General features: G+C 39.8%; 1 protein-coding gene across 1 annotated transcript in view; it reads right to left on the bottom strand.

Annotated features, from left to right (window-relative positions):
- Positions 1-2,003: 2,003 nt before the first annotated feature.
- The window catches only part of LOC123663370 (cholesterol transporter ABCA5-like), a 66,216-nt gene continuing 53,413 nt past the window's right edge, over positions 2,004-14,806 (bottom strand). Inside the window, 11 exon segments of the mRNA XM_045598059.1 lie at positions 2,004-3,893; positions 4,942-5,105; positions 5,689-5,839; positions 6,164-6,257; positions 6,935-7,025; positions 7,252-7,343; positions 9,191-9,398; positions 11,162-11,322; positions 11,926-12,132; positions 12,718-12,858; positions 13,629-13,797. Coding sequence (XP_045454015.1) covers positions 3,781-3,893; positions 4,942-5,105; positions 5,689-5,839; positions 6,164-6,257; positions 6,935-7,025; positions 7,252-7,343; positions 9,191-9,398; positions 11,162-11,322; positions 11,926-12,132; positions 12,718-12,858; positions 13,629-13,797 — 1,591 coding nt within the window. The 3' untranslated portion in view covers positions 2,004-3,780.

Below are 14,806 nucleotides of genomic sequence, written 5' to 3'. Positions count from 1 at the left end.
TAAAGTAAATTTTATTTAATATTACAAATATATTTGCCTACATTTAAAACTAAGACAAATAATAGTTAATGATTAGGACATCAAAATATACATCTTTAGAAGATTTTGCTTTGTAAAATTATTTTTAGTTGCACTAAAATAATTTGCCTTATTTATTTTATGTAAAGACAAAGAAAAATACACTTCAGTACTAAGGTATATTTTTAAAACTGGTGATTATTTTCGTAAAGTTATTTGATTTTTTATTGTATTCTCTACCTTTTCTTAAGCAATGAAATTTGGAATGATGTAAATATTTAAATTAACTGAGCGAAATAACTATGACATGATTGTGTTTTCTCGCACACGAAAAAAAAGTTGACTTCAATTACATTGATAAATAATACGGCGTAGGAAGTCGATAATACGGTCAATTAAATACGCATGCAATCATTTAATGTCATAACATGGGGACACCTCAAATAGCACTCGTCGTCTCAATAAAATTTAAATAGGACATGGCAAGCACCAGCTTTCGATTAAAAACAAAATCATCGAAATCGGTACACCCAGTCAAAGTTATAAGGTAACATAAAAAATTCGATCGAATCTAGAATCTTATTTTTTGAAATTAGTTAAAAATTACCTTAAATTAAATTTAAAAAAAAATAGTAGAAAAAAAAACTACAAAATAAAATGTTATTTTATAAGCATCATTTGATTTTTGTTGCAGATCTAATCTTGAGTTTTATCCATAGATCATCTCAAACATGTTTTTCATTCAAGGTTACAGAAATACTTTCTTAGTGGCAATATTTATTATAATTTGATTACAAATTTGAAATTAGCTAAAGCGACAACATTCTTTTATAAATAAAAATTAAACTGGATCTTTTCTATAGATCAATCATTTGGGTCATTAATTATAGCATTTTGAAGCAAGTCTTCTTTATAACAGGCAACTAATGACGTTTTAATTTTAACTCCATGACACATATCAATCATTCATCACAATCTTCATAGATTTCAAGATACTTAGCTCTCATTTTTTTATTTTGGTATCATTTTGCCTACTCTATGGAATAAAATCTTGTAAGCCTCATAAAAACATGGACAAATGCAGACCAAATTCAAAAGTTTATAAGATTTTTTCCATAGGGATCACTTTCAGGAATTTGCCATTAATTTAAATTGATCTATTTTAATAACGGAATAATTTAGATCTAAGCAACAGAAATTTAGGACTATGTTTTATCTGTTATACATATATATATATATATATATATATATATATATATATATATATATATATATATATATATATGGTTATTAAGTAGCATTCAATAAAAACATTTACTATTAAAAAGATTTTAAGGGATTTTTGATGTCAAGTAAATTGTAACTAATTTAACACAAATGGCGGATTAATAGTTACATTACGTTGCTCATATAATCGAGAATCAATGATAAAAAAACTGTTATTAGCTCTCTATGAATTTAATAACTTTTAATTGAAACTAGGTTTTTTTTCGACAGCGTGGTGACTATGGGCAAAACATATGAGTTCACGTCATTCTTGGCGCGAACTGGTGGAGACCTTTGTCCAGCAGTGGACTGCGATAGGCTGAACTAATGATCATGATAGTTTTTTAAATATCTGAATTAAGAATAGAAATAAGGGTACTCGAAAGTTGATTTAGATATAATTATAACATTAGAGTCATCTTACGATTGTAGCTAATTCCAATTTTTACAACTGTATTTTATAAATTGACGTGACTGTCAGATAAGAACGTCAAAGTGTAGTGCAGTTTTTTATCTATGATTGTCGATTAAAAGAACGAAAAAATAAGACCCCCGAGCGCCTGGTTAAAGACGTCAAGTGAACGATTAATCTGTTTGAAGGTAAGTTACATGTCTTTAAAGATTGAAAACATTGAAACCACATCGCACACGTTTTTTATGACCATTTTAGAAATTTTTCAAAAATTGTAGAAACTTTGGTCGGGTAAATTTACGGTCAGTTTTTGTTGAAATATCTTTAAGTAAAATTCTAACAATCATTCAACGTGCATTCACCAGGTTTTATTAATTAGAAGCAATAAAATAATTGGGCAACTTTATTCAAGTAAATTCATAATTTTCTAAAATAAAATTAGTATAATCTGTGGCGATACAGTGTATTTAATTCTTTCATACAATTTTAGATATATCTTCAAATGGATTTGTCTATCAATATTTAATAAGCCTACAGGCTTCTGGTCGGTAATTTCGAATCACAATTTATCAGGCACTGATAAACTGTATGTTTGATTACAATTTTATTATTTACATTTGCACTGTGTATGTTGAGATATCTCATTTTCTTTTTCTTTCTAGTCAAGAAATAATATTTGTAGATAATATTTTATACTTTTCCGATAATCATATTGTCTTTTTAAAATTATTAAGAATAAAAGACATTTTATTTTAAAGAAAGTCATGCAAATCTTTAATTTGTTGTTTTGGTTGCGTCTTGTATATTAATCCTTAAAAATAATCATAGTAATTTGAACGTTATGTTTATCTGTTAGAGTAATTTATTTAAAAAAAAATCATATGAAATATATATCACCAACACCACAGTGCAATTATATAATCGATCCTACACAGCGACGTAGCGTAGTTTTTTCCCGTCCGAGGCTCACCGAAAATTTGCTGCCCCTACCACCTACCAATATAATACGTACCAATTCATTTTTTTTTACCTAATTAATTTAAAAGACTCATTACAAGACGTGATTTGATTTTTTTTGTCAATTAAAAAAATCACTGTGAGTTTGTTTGCCCCCAGACACCCCCCCCCCCCCCACGCTACACCACCGATCCTACTCAGTATATAAAAGTTGATAAATTATGAAATTATAAAAATTTGTAAAGTATCAACACATGCTGGTCGGAGTACACTTTTCAACCACTTAATGAAATTTTAAAATAACGTTTAACACTTTATTTAGAAGTTCATTTTTTTTTAAATTAAGTATAGTTATTGTTTTTAAAAAAAAATATATTATATATTAGCTATAATTCAGTCTTCAATATTAACTTAGTATTTTTCTAATATTTACTATGGAAGTGGATTTTTTTAAATAAAATCATTAAAGTTGTGAATTTAATAAAAAGAAATTACACATAGTAATCCAGTATATAATGATCATTGAGTGATTGATAAGTGAGATGGAGGCACTTTGTTGACATATCGGAATTTTAACATGATTTAATAAATATGGCCTTAAGTCATTTAGGTCAGGCCAATTTCTTAACTGACCCCACTTAAATAGGTGTGAAATTGATATCTTCATACTGTGCCTCCATCACTAACATTATACTACACCTAATTATTATTCTCTCATCGTAATCTCAATACAAAAGCTCAGAAAACTAAAACAATTAACTACCGAATACCTGAAGCGTATCATTATTTATATTACAGTTTTTTTAAAAAGCCTGATACCTAATCTAGATTAATTCACTTGACGATTTTTTTACGAATTTCTAAACCGCTCTATAGATTATATCACTTTGCGGAATATTTTAAAATACTTTGCGGAATTATTGAATCACTTTGCAGAATTACGTCACTTGCAAATAATGTTGCAAAGCATTGCGGAATATTGCTAAGTTCGTTTAAATTACACTAGCCGTACATTAGGCCTGGATAAGTATAAAATTTTATTGTTTTACGTATAAATGCTTTAACATTTAAAAATCGTCAAGGAATCGCCGTATTTATTACCATAATCTTACACTATCAATGTTTTCCTAATGTTCTTGGTCTGAAGATTCGACGTTCTCGGATTGTGCGAATTTCAGGAACACCTGCTCTAGCGTCGTCTGACTGAAGCTATATTCAACGATGTTCAGTTTTTCTTTCGCTGGATAACGAACAAAAAGGCAAAATTTATATAATAGATAAATGGACGCTCTATCGCGTTACCTCAAGTATACAACATTTGACTCAAAATTTACGAATGAAAGGATTTTTTTTTAATAGAGCAATGTATTTGCAGATTATTAGTTACCTACTTTATTACTTTTTAACGCCACGAAAAAAGTCTTTTCGTGTAAAAATTTATTTTCTAAATTTAATAATTATGTAACTGTGTCTATAAGCTACGGTAATCCCTTACCATCAAGTGAGTCGTACACTTGTGTGCCGATCTAGTTAATATATGTAAAAAAATAACACTCAAACGTTTATATTTTAATACAATTTCAAATAACAATAAAATACATATTTAAAATATTTACATTTCATTTTATTATAGAACAGTATGTCCATCATAAACGATAAATTTTAATGACCTACGTGCCGTACGTATTTTAATGACCTTACGTAGCCTACGTAGAATCGAATAACATAAGAACGTCGAGATAGGTTTTTTTTTATACAACAGAGTGCTTAGTGCGAGTTTTATTCACAGAAATATGCGAGAAACGCGTTTATACGTGAAGATTATTTTGCATGGGAATTTAAACAGTGCAGCCTAGACGATAAAGAATAGTATACGATACAATCGATACAGAGTCATCTAGCGGCAAACGCGAGAACTAGATTGAAATGCCGAATTTTCCATACAAAATGAGGTTAAAATTTACGCCCGTTATTGCGAGACGGATTAAACAAAACTCGCACTAGGCACTCAGATCGGCAAATAAAAACGACCCTCATAATGAGAAGCAATTACGGTAGCCTATAGACGCCTACAACACCAGAAGACTTACTCCTCCTGCCTCAATGGGCATGTTAAGCTGTCGGTCACGGTCGTCATCACATACACCTGATAGCGATACATATCCGCCACACAGCAGTGGAGCAGTGTAACGGATTAAGCTCCGATCCTCTTCCTGCACGGAGAGAGAAGCCTATGGCCAGCAGTGGGATGTATGGCTGAATGGTATTTAACAAGACGCGCGACCCACCGTCCTCGATCTGCTGGAAGCAGCTGGCCAGGCTGGAGACGGAGCGCTGCGGCACGGAGAACACGAGGCGCTCCGCGAAGCTCTCCTCCAGCACGGCGGCCGGGAACAGCTGCGCCACGAGCGCGATCGCCGCCTCCGAGCGCGCGCCGCCGCTCGACTCCGTGCTGCGGGAGAGAGTGAAGTAGAGTGCAGCAGGAATAACCTGCTCGAAATCTGACCGACTGGAGAAGTACCTCGACCTTACAGAAGATTATAGCTTTATAGCTCTAACCATCATACTATCTATTATATTTTTAACCGACTTCCGAAAAAGGAGGAGGTTCTCAATTCGACTGTATTTTTTTTAGATTTATTTATGTTACTTCAGTACTATTGACTGGGTGGAGCGATTTCGACAAATTTTCTTTTAAGAAAACCAGGATCTGATGATGGAATTCCAGATAAATCGAGGGAAACTCTTGAAAATCCGCAATAACTTTTTACTGGGTGTACCGATTTTGATAATTTTTAATTTAATCGAAAGCTGATGTTTATCATGTGGTCACATATAAATTTTATTAAGATCTGATAACTACTTTTTGAGTAATCTTTGATAACGCGTAGTTACTTGACTATTTTTTCGTCGATCTACGTTGTATTACTCGTCGATGTAATTAAAGTCGGTTTTTTTTCGTTTGCGAGCAAAAAAAATTATTTTAATAAGGCCTCAAATTTTTTTTTTCTATTCCTATAATAGTATTTACGTACCGTTGATGGTGCAGACGTACAGATGGCGTGTTGCCTACCAGCGGCGTGTGTATACTAACGTCCACAGTCTCCCCCTCTCCTTCTCCCTCCCCCTCCCCCTCGACATCCCCTTCCACTGTAGGTGAACCGTCTCCTGACCCTACAAGCAATACTTATGGAGTACTTCATAACCATAATATTGGTCCAAGATCCCAGGCCCTCCAGATCTTTGATAGTGTGATGCACAAAACATATACAATAGATTAGAATAAGTTAGGGTGTGGAATCTTGTCCTAATTTTTGTATGTAATGAACGCTACATAAAAAAAATAACAAAACGTAGCTTTTACAACAGGCTAACTCAAAAATAAATAATAACAAAAACTTACACTCCGATAAAAGTTTAAAAGTGGCTTCGCGTTGAAAAAATAAAATAAAAATAAGTAAACATTTATGGTGAAATCATTCACAACATCGAAAATGAATTAATTTGAACATTAGGCATTACCTTCATCTGCCTCCCCCAGTGATGGCGAATGGTTCGCTGATCGTAGAGGGGACGGTGACAATGATATATCTGAGTCCATCATCTGAAAATAAAATTTCTCGATGTACATCTGTAATATTTAAAAGTTTGGCAGACTTTTCGGCCTATATATATATGGCCTATCGGGAGCCCTAAATTCAAAAGCATATATCAGTAAACTGTGGAACGCTGATGTGATGTAATACGACGCGATAGTAATACTATTTATTTATTTTTAAAAATCGTCGGTTTACGAGATGATAAAATAAATTAGTTCTTCTGCCTTGCTAGCTAGAGGACTAGACTAGATTAATGCCAGTTGATTTGTATGTTGTATTTTCACGGAGTTAGGCTGTTAGCTTGTGCTTTGAACGAATGAAGACGCCAAATAGATATTTGGCCATAGACTCAAAAGGATGGTTCGTTTTATTTTCTTATGCCACTATCCGCAAACCTGCAGTGGAGCAGCGTGGTAAATTAAGCTCCAATTCTTCTCGTGTATGGAAAAAGAAGCCTATGCCCAGCTGTGGAATGTTACAGGCTGAATCGTATTATATCACATGCAACTAGACCAGCAAACAACCTTTACACAAGAATAAAGTTACAAGAGAATGCTTATGAATAAATTTAGGGTATTTAAGATCTTCTTTAGATTAAAATGGCATGCAACAATGCCAAATGATCACAGATGATTTCGCCAATGTCACGTAGAAGGGTAATAATTTAAGATATTTCACTTACCGTAGGTTTCTGATTTTGTTGACCTATCTTCATCTCTAGCGTGTAACCTGCGCCGTACAAATTCTTCAAGTGTTGTGTTGACCCAATACACCTGTTATAACACAGAAAAATCATGCTAAAGTAGACTGCAATTCATTTGATTATTTTATTTCCTATTTTGTAGAAAAATCGGGTCGCAATTAGATATGAAATTATCAAAAAGGTGCTCTCAAGAAAAATAATACCATTTCCATCTTCTTTCAATTAGTTTTGGTTTATCTGCTTTGCTTTTTTCATTGATTTTTAAAAACGTTTCATTTATTAATAAAAATACTTGCCTCAAACCTCCCTTCACCATAATCCCGACTCTAGAACATAAAGCGTCAGCCTCTTCCATGGAATGTGTTGTCAAAATAGCACCTTTTCTACCCTGGAATGTTAAATTGAAAGTATAAGGTCTAAAATTATTTCATACTTTAGATTAAATTTTCACTGTCAAAAGCAGAAAAAACAAAAATGACGCTTTTTTTAATTTGAGGAAATTACTCAAGTATAATTATGACTGTAATATGTACGATTTTATTTTTGTGTTACCCACACATTAGGAATTCTAAACATTTTGAATATCATATCACTCGCTTAAACCGAAAGTAAAATCATCATATCGAAAATATCGATCTAGCGGGTACATCGTTCCATAGCTTAATTGGCTAAAGCATCGACACGGTCAGTCGGAGACGCGGGTTCGATCCCCGCTGGAACGGTCTATTTTCGATATGATATTCAAAATGTTTATGACTGTAATGTTAACTTCTTAACTTAAGGGGTAATTATAATCAAGGAGACACTTCATTATATTATAAAGGTAACAAAACAAGTTATTGGTTGTACTGTGATATCAAGTAAAGCAGGTATTGTCACAACAATATGAGGCTGCTTTGTTTCTAAAATCTGATATCTCCTCATTAGTGACATTCTTTTCATAAAAGCAAAACCTCCATGGCCAGCGCGAACGACAACACACTGTTATACAATACAGGCAGAGAGACCGACCTGGAAGCTCGCCAGGATGGTGTCCCAGAGGAAGCGCTTGCTGCGCGGGTCCATGCCGGTGGAGGGCTCGTCCAGCAGCACGACGCGCGGGCTGCCCACCATGGCCAGCGCGAACGACAACACACTGTATACAATACAGGCAGAGAGACCGACCTGGAAGCTCGCCAGGATGGTGTCCCAGAGGAAGCGCTTGCTGCGCGGGTCCATGCCGGTGGAGGGCTCGTCCAGCAGCACGACGCGCGGGCTGCCCACCATGGCCAGCGCGAACGACAACACACTGTATACAATACAGGCACAGAGACCGACCTGGAAGCTCGCCAGGATGGTGTCCCAGAGGAAGCGCTTGCTGCGCGGGTCCATGCCGGTGGAGGGCTCGTCCAGCAGCACGACGCGCGGGCTGCCCACCATGGCCAGCGCGAACGACAACACACTGTATACAATACAGGCAGAGAGACCGACCTGGAAGCTCGCCAGGATGGTGTCCCAGAGGAAGCGCTTGCTGCGCGGGTCCATGCCGGTGGAGGGCTCGTCCAGCAGCACGACGCGCGGGCTGCCCACCAAGGCCAGCGCGAACGACAACACACTGTATACAATACAGGCAGAGAGACCGACCTGGAAGCTCGCCAGGATGGTGTCCCAGAGGAAGCGCTTGCTGCGCGGGTCCATGCCGGTGGAGGGCTCGTCCAGCAGCACGACGCGCGGGCTGCCCACCATGGCCAGCGCGAACGACAACACACTGTATACAATACAGGCAGAGAGACCGACCTGGAAGCTCGCCAGGATGGTGTCCCAGAGGAAGCGCTTGCTGCGCGGGTCCATGCCGGTGGAGGGCTCGTCCAGCAGCACGACGCGCGGGCTGCCCACCATGGCCAGCGCGAACGACAACACACTGTATACAATACAGGCAGAGAGACCGACCTGGAAGCTCGCCAGGATGGTGTCCCAGAGGAAGCGCTTGCTGCGCGGGTCCATGCCGGTGGAGGGCTCGTCCAGCAGCACGACGCGCGGGCTGCCCACCATGGCCAGCGCGAACGACAACACACTGTATACAATACAGGCAGAGAGACCGACCTGGCAGCTCGCCAGGATGGTGTCCCAGAGGAAGCGCTTGCTGCGCGGGTCCATGCCGGTGGAGGGCTCGTCCAGCAGCACGACGCGCGGGCTGCCCACCATGGCCAGCGCGAACGACAACACACTGTATACAATACAGGCAGAGAGACCGACCTGGAAGCTCGCCAGGATGGTGTCCCAGAGGAAGCGCTTGCTGCGCGGGTCCATGCCGGTGGAGGGCTCGTCCAGCAGCACGACGCGCGGGCTGCCCACCATGGCCAGCGCGAACGACAGCTTGCGGCGCGTGCCGCCCGAGCACTCCTCCGCGTTCTTGCCGGCGTGCTCCGCGATCTGTAGCCCCTGCAGGTACGCCTCCACTATCCTGCGGAAGACGGACCCATGGTTCTTATTGAAAACTGTCTGACCTGGTGAACTTCGCACGAACATATTTGTTTTTCGTGAACATATTAATTTTGTTTTTATTTTCTTTTAAACAATTATTCCATTTGGAGCAATCATTCAGAAGTTAAGTGCGTACTTATACTCGGGAAATTTACTTTTTGAAGTTATACTTATTTTGGTGCGTTGAGGAAAAATGATGAGAGTACATTTTTACGATGATCGTGCACACCGCTACTAAAAACCGACACCCTAAAGTTAGCTGGTCAACGAAGAAAAAGTTAGCAACGTGAAGTTAGCTAGCCAATGAATTATATAACTTCTTTTGTGCGTACATATATGTGAAGTCGACATTTGGCGGTGCGTGAGGAAACACGTCGCCATCGAAAAGGGAGGATCCTCCAACCAGACGGGTGTTGTGTCTGGCGGGCTACTGGCCCCGACGGTCGTTGTCGGGATCTTGTATATATACTTAATCACTTTGAAAACTCTGATAGCGCGATGTAGCATACGTCAGTTTTCTCTAATTACGTAGTTTGTAGTCGTTCGTATTTCGCACGACAGATGTCGCCACATCACTCCCCTCCGAGACCGGAGGTCGATAGCAGGTTAAGTCGTCCATTCATCTTGTGATGCTTGCCGGGCCAGTGGAAAGTTCCAGTGAGTCGGAACCAGATGCCGCATAGTTCACGGTGAGTCGGAACTGTCTGCGGTGATGCTGCATATGCTCCAGTGAGTCGGAGTGGTGCAGTGCTGCGTAGTGGCTGGCTGCTGCGTCGACCAGAAGAGAGGTGCGTCTCTGCTTGCTGACCGGCCGAAGTGCAGTGTGCTGTGCCAAAGTCGCTGAGAAGGCTGTGGGTGATGACCAGGAATGCGCGTCCGCTGCATGCTGGTGGTCAGTATACCCGTAGTAGCCGTAGATGCTGGCTGGCTGAAGCCGTAGATGCTGGATGCTTCTTGCTGCTTGAAAGCTTGAGGAAGTGATGATGACGATGAAGGTTGCGTCGATGTTCATGCTCGGGGTCGTGATGATGACGTCATGATGACGTAGCTTGCGAAGGCTGCGCTAATGTTCATGCTCGGAGTCAAGTGATGATGACGTCACGATGACGTGGCTTTTGCGAAGGCTGCGCTGATGTTCATGCTCGGGGTCACCAGTTTGGCGGTGCGTGAGGAAACACGTCGCCATCGAAAAGGGAGGATCCTCCAACCAGACGGGTGTTGTGTCTGGCGGGCTACTGGCCCCGACGGTCGTTGTCGGGATCTTGTATATATACTTAATCACTTTGAAAACTCTGATAGCGCGATGTAGCATACGTCAGTTTTCTCTAATTACGTAGTTTGTAGTCGTTCGTATTTCGCGCGATAGATGTCGCCACAGACACACACTTTTTTTGATGAAGTGGTAAGACCAAGGAGACGCTACATATTGTGTACAAGTTTATAAAGAATATAAAATATAGAAAAAGGTTCGACGATTCTGTAGCGAAGTAATATTGAAATATCCAGTAGAATAAATTATTCACGAGTTGGAATCGTAAGTAAGATAAAATCTGCACATACAAAACAAGTACAGAAACGTTCAAAATTGTACACTTTTAAAGGAAAATGGACATTTTACTTAGTTCCTGAACCTATAGAAAAAAAATGAGTCCTAAATATGAACATAAAGTATTTTCTTGTTAACACAGAATAAATACCACTAATTTTGGGTTACGAAAATTTCAGAAGGGAATCCAACAGTACCTGGGGGTATCTGCCTTGCTGATCCCTCGAATGGCTGCATAGCACTCGATGTGCTCGCGGATGGTGACGTTCTTCCAGAGCGCGTCGTGTTGCGGACAGTAGCCGAGCATCTGGAACGCGCTGGACTGCGCCTCCTCGATATTCTGACCGCCAAGCATTACCTGAGACGGGGTTGGGTTATGTTGTGGTGAATTTATCATCCAAGATAGTCCAATAAATAATACTGGTACGTGGTCAAGAGTTCCAACTTGCGCTAGCATTTTTGAGTTTTTTAAGTTCATCGTTGAGAAGTAACGTGCATACTTCTGAAGAAATTTTTAGAATATATATTTTGCATACGCATTTGCAAAATGTATAGGCAGAATCTACCTGACTTTAAGTATCGACTACAGAGTTCAATTAATGAGAATAGCTTAATAAGTTGATGGTAGTAAATCTAGACTTAATAAATCCGTTTTACTTGGGTCTGATAAACTAAAAATGAGCATAACTACAATATGTTTATATACCAACATTTCAAAAATCTTTGCAAAGCAATTGAAGATGCTTATTGGTCTTTAGTTTTATATACATCTCTTATCACCAGACATGTAAATGTGTGTTTTATAATTTTCTACAAGATACTACCCACTTCTCATAGATTTATCCAAAATTATACCGAGAGGTTTTATAAGAGCATCCGAACATCGATGAACAAATACCAGTGGTATTTCATCAGGACTAGGTCCCTTTGGTACTTTTGGTCTTCAATACAGATGGCTCACCGTGCCACAGGTGAGGCGCTCCTCAGCCGTGATAATCTTCATGGTGGTGGTCTTCCCGGCCCCATTGTGCCCCAGCAGGCCGAACACCTCCCCGCCCTGCACGGCCAGCGATAACCTCGCCAGCGCAGCGCGCCGCAGCGCCTCACCGCCTCCACAGCACGCTGCGTTGCTGCGGTCTCCGCGTAGCTTGTACTCCTTGCGAAGGTTCTGAAGAGACATTATTAGATTCATTTTGGAGTTTTGAATATTGAAAAATATTTTAATCTGTTTTAAATAATGGGGCGAATCTGTGTCGATACTGATACTTCTTAGTTTTCTTTTCACCTTTTTATTTTACTTTTAACATATGGACTTATTGCAAAGTTGTAAGTTGCAAGTTGCATCGGTACAGATATTGAAAATTTACTTCAAAGTTTTATACATACAGTTATAGATACATATTTAATGAGTACTTAACACTTTAAGATTTTTTTGTACTGAACTATTTTCTGTCTGGGACCCGGCACGATACATAGTGCGACCTCTCTATCGCCGTGCGCCCAAAATCCGTGCCGAAATCTATACTGAGGTAGGTACTATATTGAGGTAGATCTCATTATTGAGGTATTACACAGCAGAATATATCCTGATCAAAATCTGGAACAGCCCGACTGGGAAAGTGCCTCAATCTTACAGCTAAATAATACCGCTGTCAAGTAGTGTTGTGTTCCTGTTAATGAATAAGGTGATCAGAGCTCCTGGGGGGAGATTGGAGATAGGGTCGGCAGACGTCTGTAGGCTACAGTAACTCACGTGCACGAGCAGCGCGGGCGCGGCGCGGTCGCGCGCGTGCAGCAGCGCGGCGACGCGGCGGCGCTCCCGGCGCACGTCGTCGTCCTCGCTCGCCTCTCCGCCCGCCTCCGCCTCGCCGTCGTCGCGCTGTGGCGCACCGCCCTTGCGCTGGAAACAATACGCTTCGGTTGACGCTTCAGCCTGTAATATCCCACTGCTGGCCATAGGCCTCCTTCCTCATCTAGAAGAAGGTTCGGAGCTTAATCCACTACGCTGCTCCATTGCGGGTTGGCGGATAAATTTTCCACTATGAATAATGATTGCTATCGATCGGGACCGACAGCTTAACGTGCATTGATAACACCAGAAGAACAACGACAAGATCACATATTAGTTCTATTACTCCAAATTTAGCATTAAGTCCTAGTAACGAGAACTATACTATTTTTTATTATATTACGCAATATTTTTTTACGCAATATCCACGGGCTCTTTATTAACCATGCCTTTTGTACTACATAAAATATTTACTTCATAACGGCGTGCGCTTTTTACGATAATTTTACTTCAGAATAACAGTTCTAAAACTGCCCAGAATCGCTAGGATATGGTCCGTCACTGACAGCTTTTTTGCGTTATAAATATACAAAGTACTTACTAATAGTATAACTAGTAACTGAAAAAGTTGGCAGTTATAGAGACTGCCGATAGAACTGAAAACTTAGAACTTTTAGTATTAAAATTTGCATGTCGGTAAGGCGAACGCACGAGATTTCACTCATCCAAAAAGCGCCTAACGCGCAAAGCACACGGCCGCTGCGCGTAAGTCATGAGCATATCGGTGACGTGAACCCATAAGATTTTCCCTGCCCAAAAGTGCCCAACGCGGCTAACGAGGTTTGCACTTAAAAAAAATTATAATAACTACTCACGGGACATATCCTCCCGCCGGACTTGAGCCTGTCGGCCGCCAGCAGCGCGGCGCCGCACACGGGCACGTGCACCAGCATGGCCACGATGAGCACCCACACCTCCGCCGTGAAGTAGCTCGACAGCGACGGCACCGTGCACAGGCCGCGCAGGTTACACGTCACGTACACCCTGGAAAAACAGAGCAGACCATTTTTTGAAGTAATAACTGATATATCCACAGGCTTATAATGCCCGTGCTTTTGTTATTCCATATTTTTTTTTTTAAATGCATCGGTACTTCACTGCAACTTTAGAAAACTTAAGAACTAGCCTTAGAATCTCTAAAAATCGTACGTTTGACTTGGGGTACTAAGCTGGTGAATGTGTGACGACAGCGGTACGAAAAGTGTAATCGGGCGAGGTGAACATAGCAAGAAAGAGAGGTGCGAGCACACATTTTCTTTCTCTCATTCTCTCATAGCCAGTTACAATCCGAAAAATAATTTTGGTGGAATTTTGCAAAGTCCTCATTTGCAATATTTCTCATATTTGATTTTACGGTTTCAAAGAGCAAATAGAATTTTTTAAACTAAAATAAAATATTTTCTCTTTATTATAATTATCTATAATCTATAATATATATAAAAGCGAAAGGTCACTCACTCATCACGAAATCTCCAAAACTATAACACCTACAAACTTGAAATTTGGCAGGTAGGCTTCTTATAGGACGTAGACATCCGCTAAGAACGGATTTTACGAAACTCGACCCCTAAAGGGGTAAAACGGGGGTTGCAAGTTTGTATGAAAGTCCTATGTTTTTGAAGTAAGAGACTTGAAATTTAAAATGTATGCTCTATAGATGATGAGAAGGTGTCCAAATAATGTATCTTTAGAAATCAACTCCCTTTTGGGGTTAAAACGGGGGATGATAGGTTGACTCACTCATCACGAAATCTCCGAAACTATAACACCTACAAACTTGAAATTTGGCAGATAGGCTCCTTATAGAGCGTAAACATCCGCTAAGAACGGATTTTACGAAACTCGATCCCTAAAGGGGTGAAACGGGGGTTGCAAGTTTGTATGAAAGTCCTATGTTTTTGAAGTAAGAGACTTGAAATTTAAAATGTATGCTTTATAGATGATGAGAAGGTGTCCAAATAATGTATCTATAGAAATCAACTCCCTTTTGGGG

This window comes from Melitaea cinxia, chromosome 20 (assembly GCF_905220565.1).
Source record: "Melitaea cinxia chromosome 20, ilMelCinx1.1, whole genome shotgun sequence".
In the NCBI taxonomy this organism is placed as follows: Eukaryota; Metazoa; Arthropoda; class Insecta; order Lepidoptera; family Nymphalidae; genus Melitaea; species Melitaea cinxia.
Note: the sequence above shows the minus strand (reverse complement) of the source record. Positions and strands in the feature narration are given on the sequence as shown.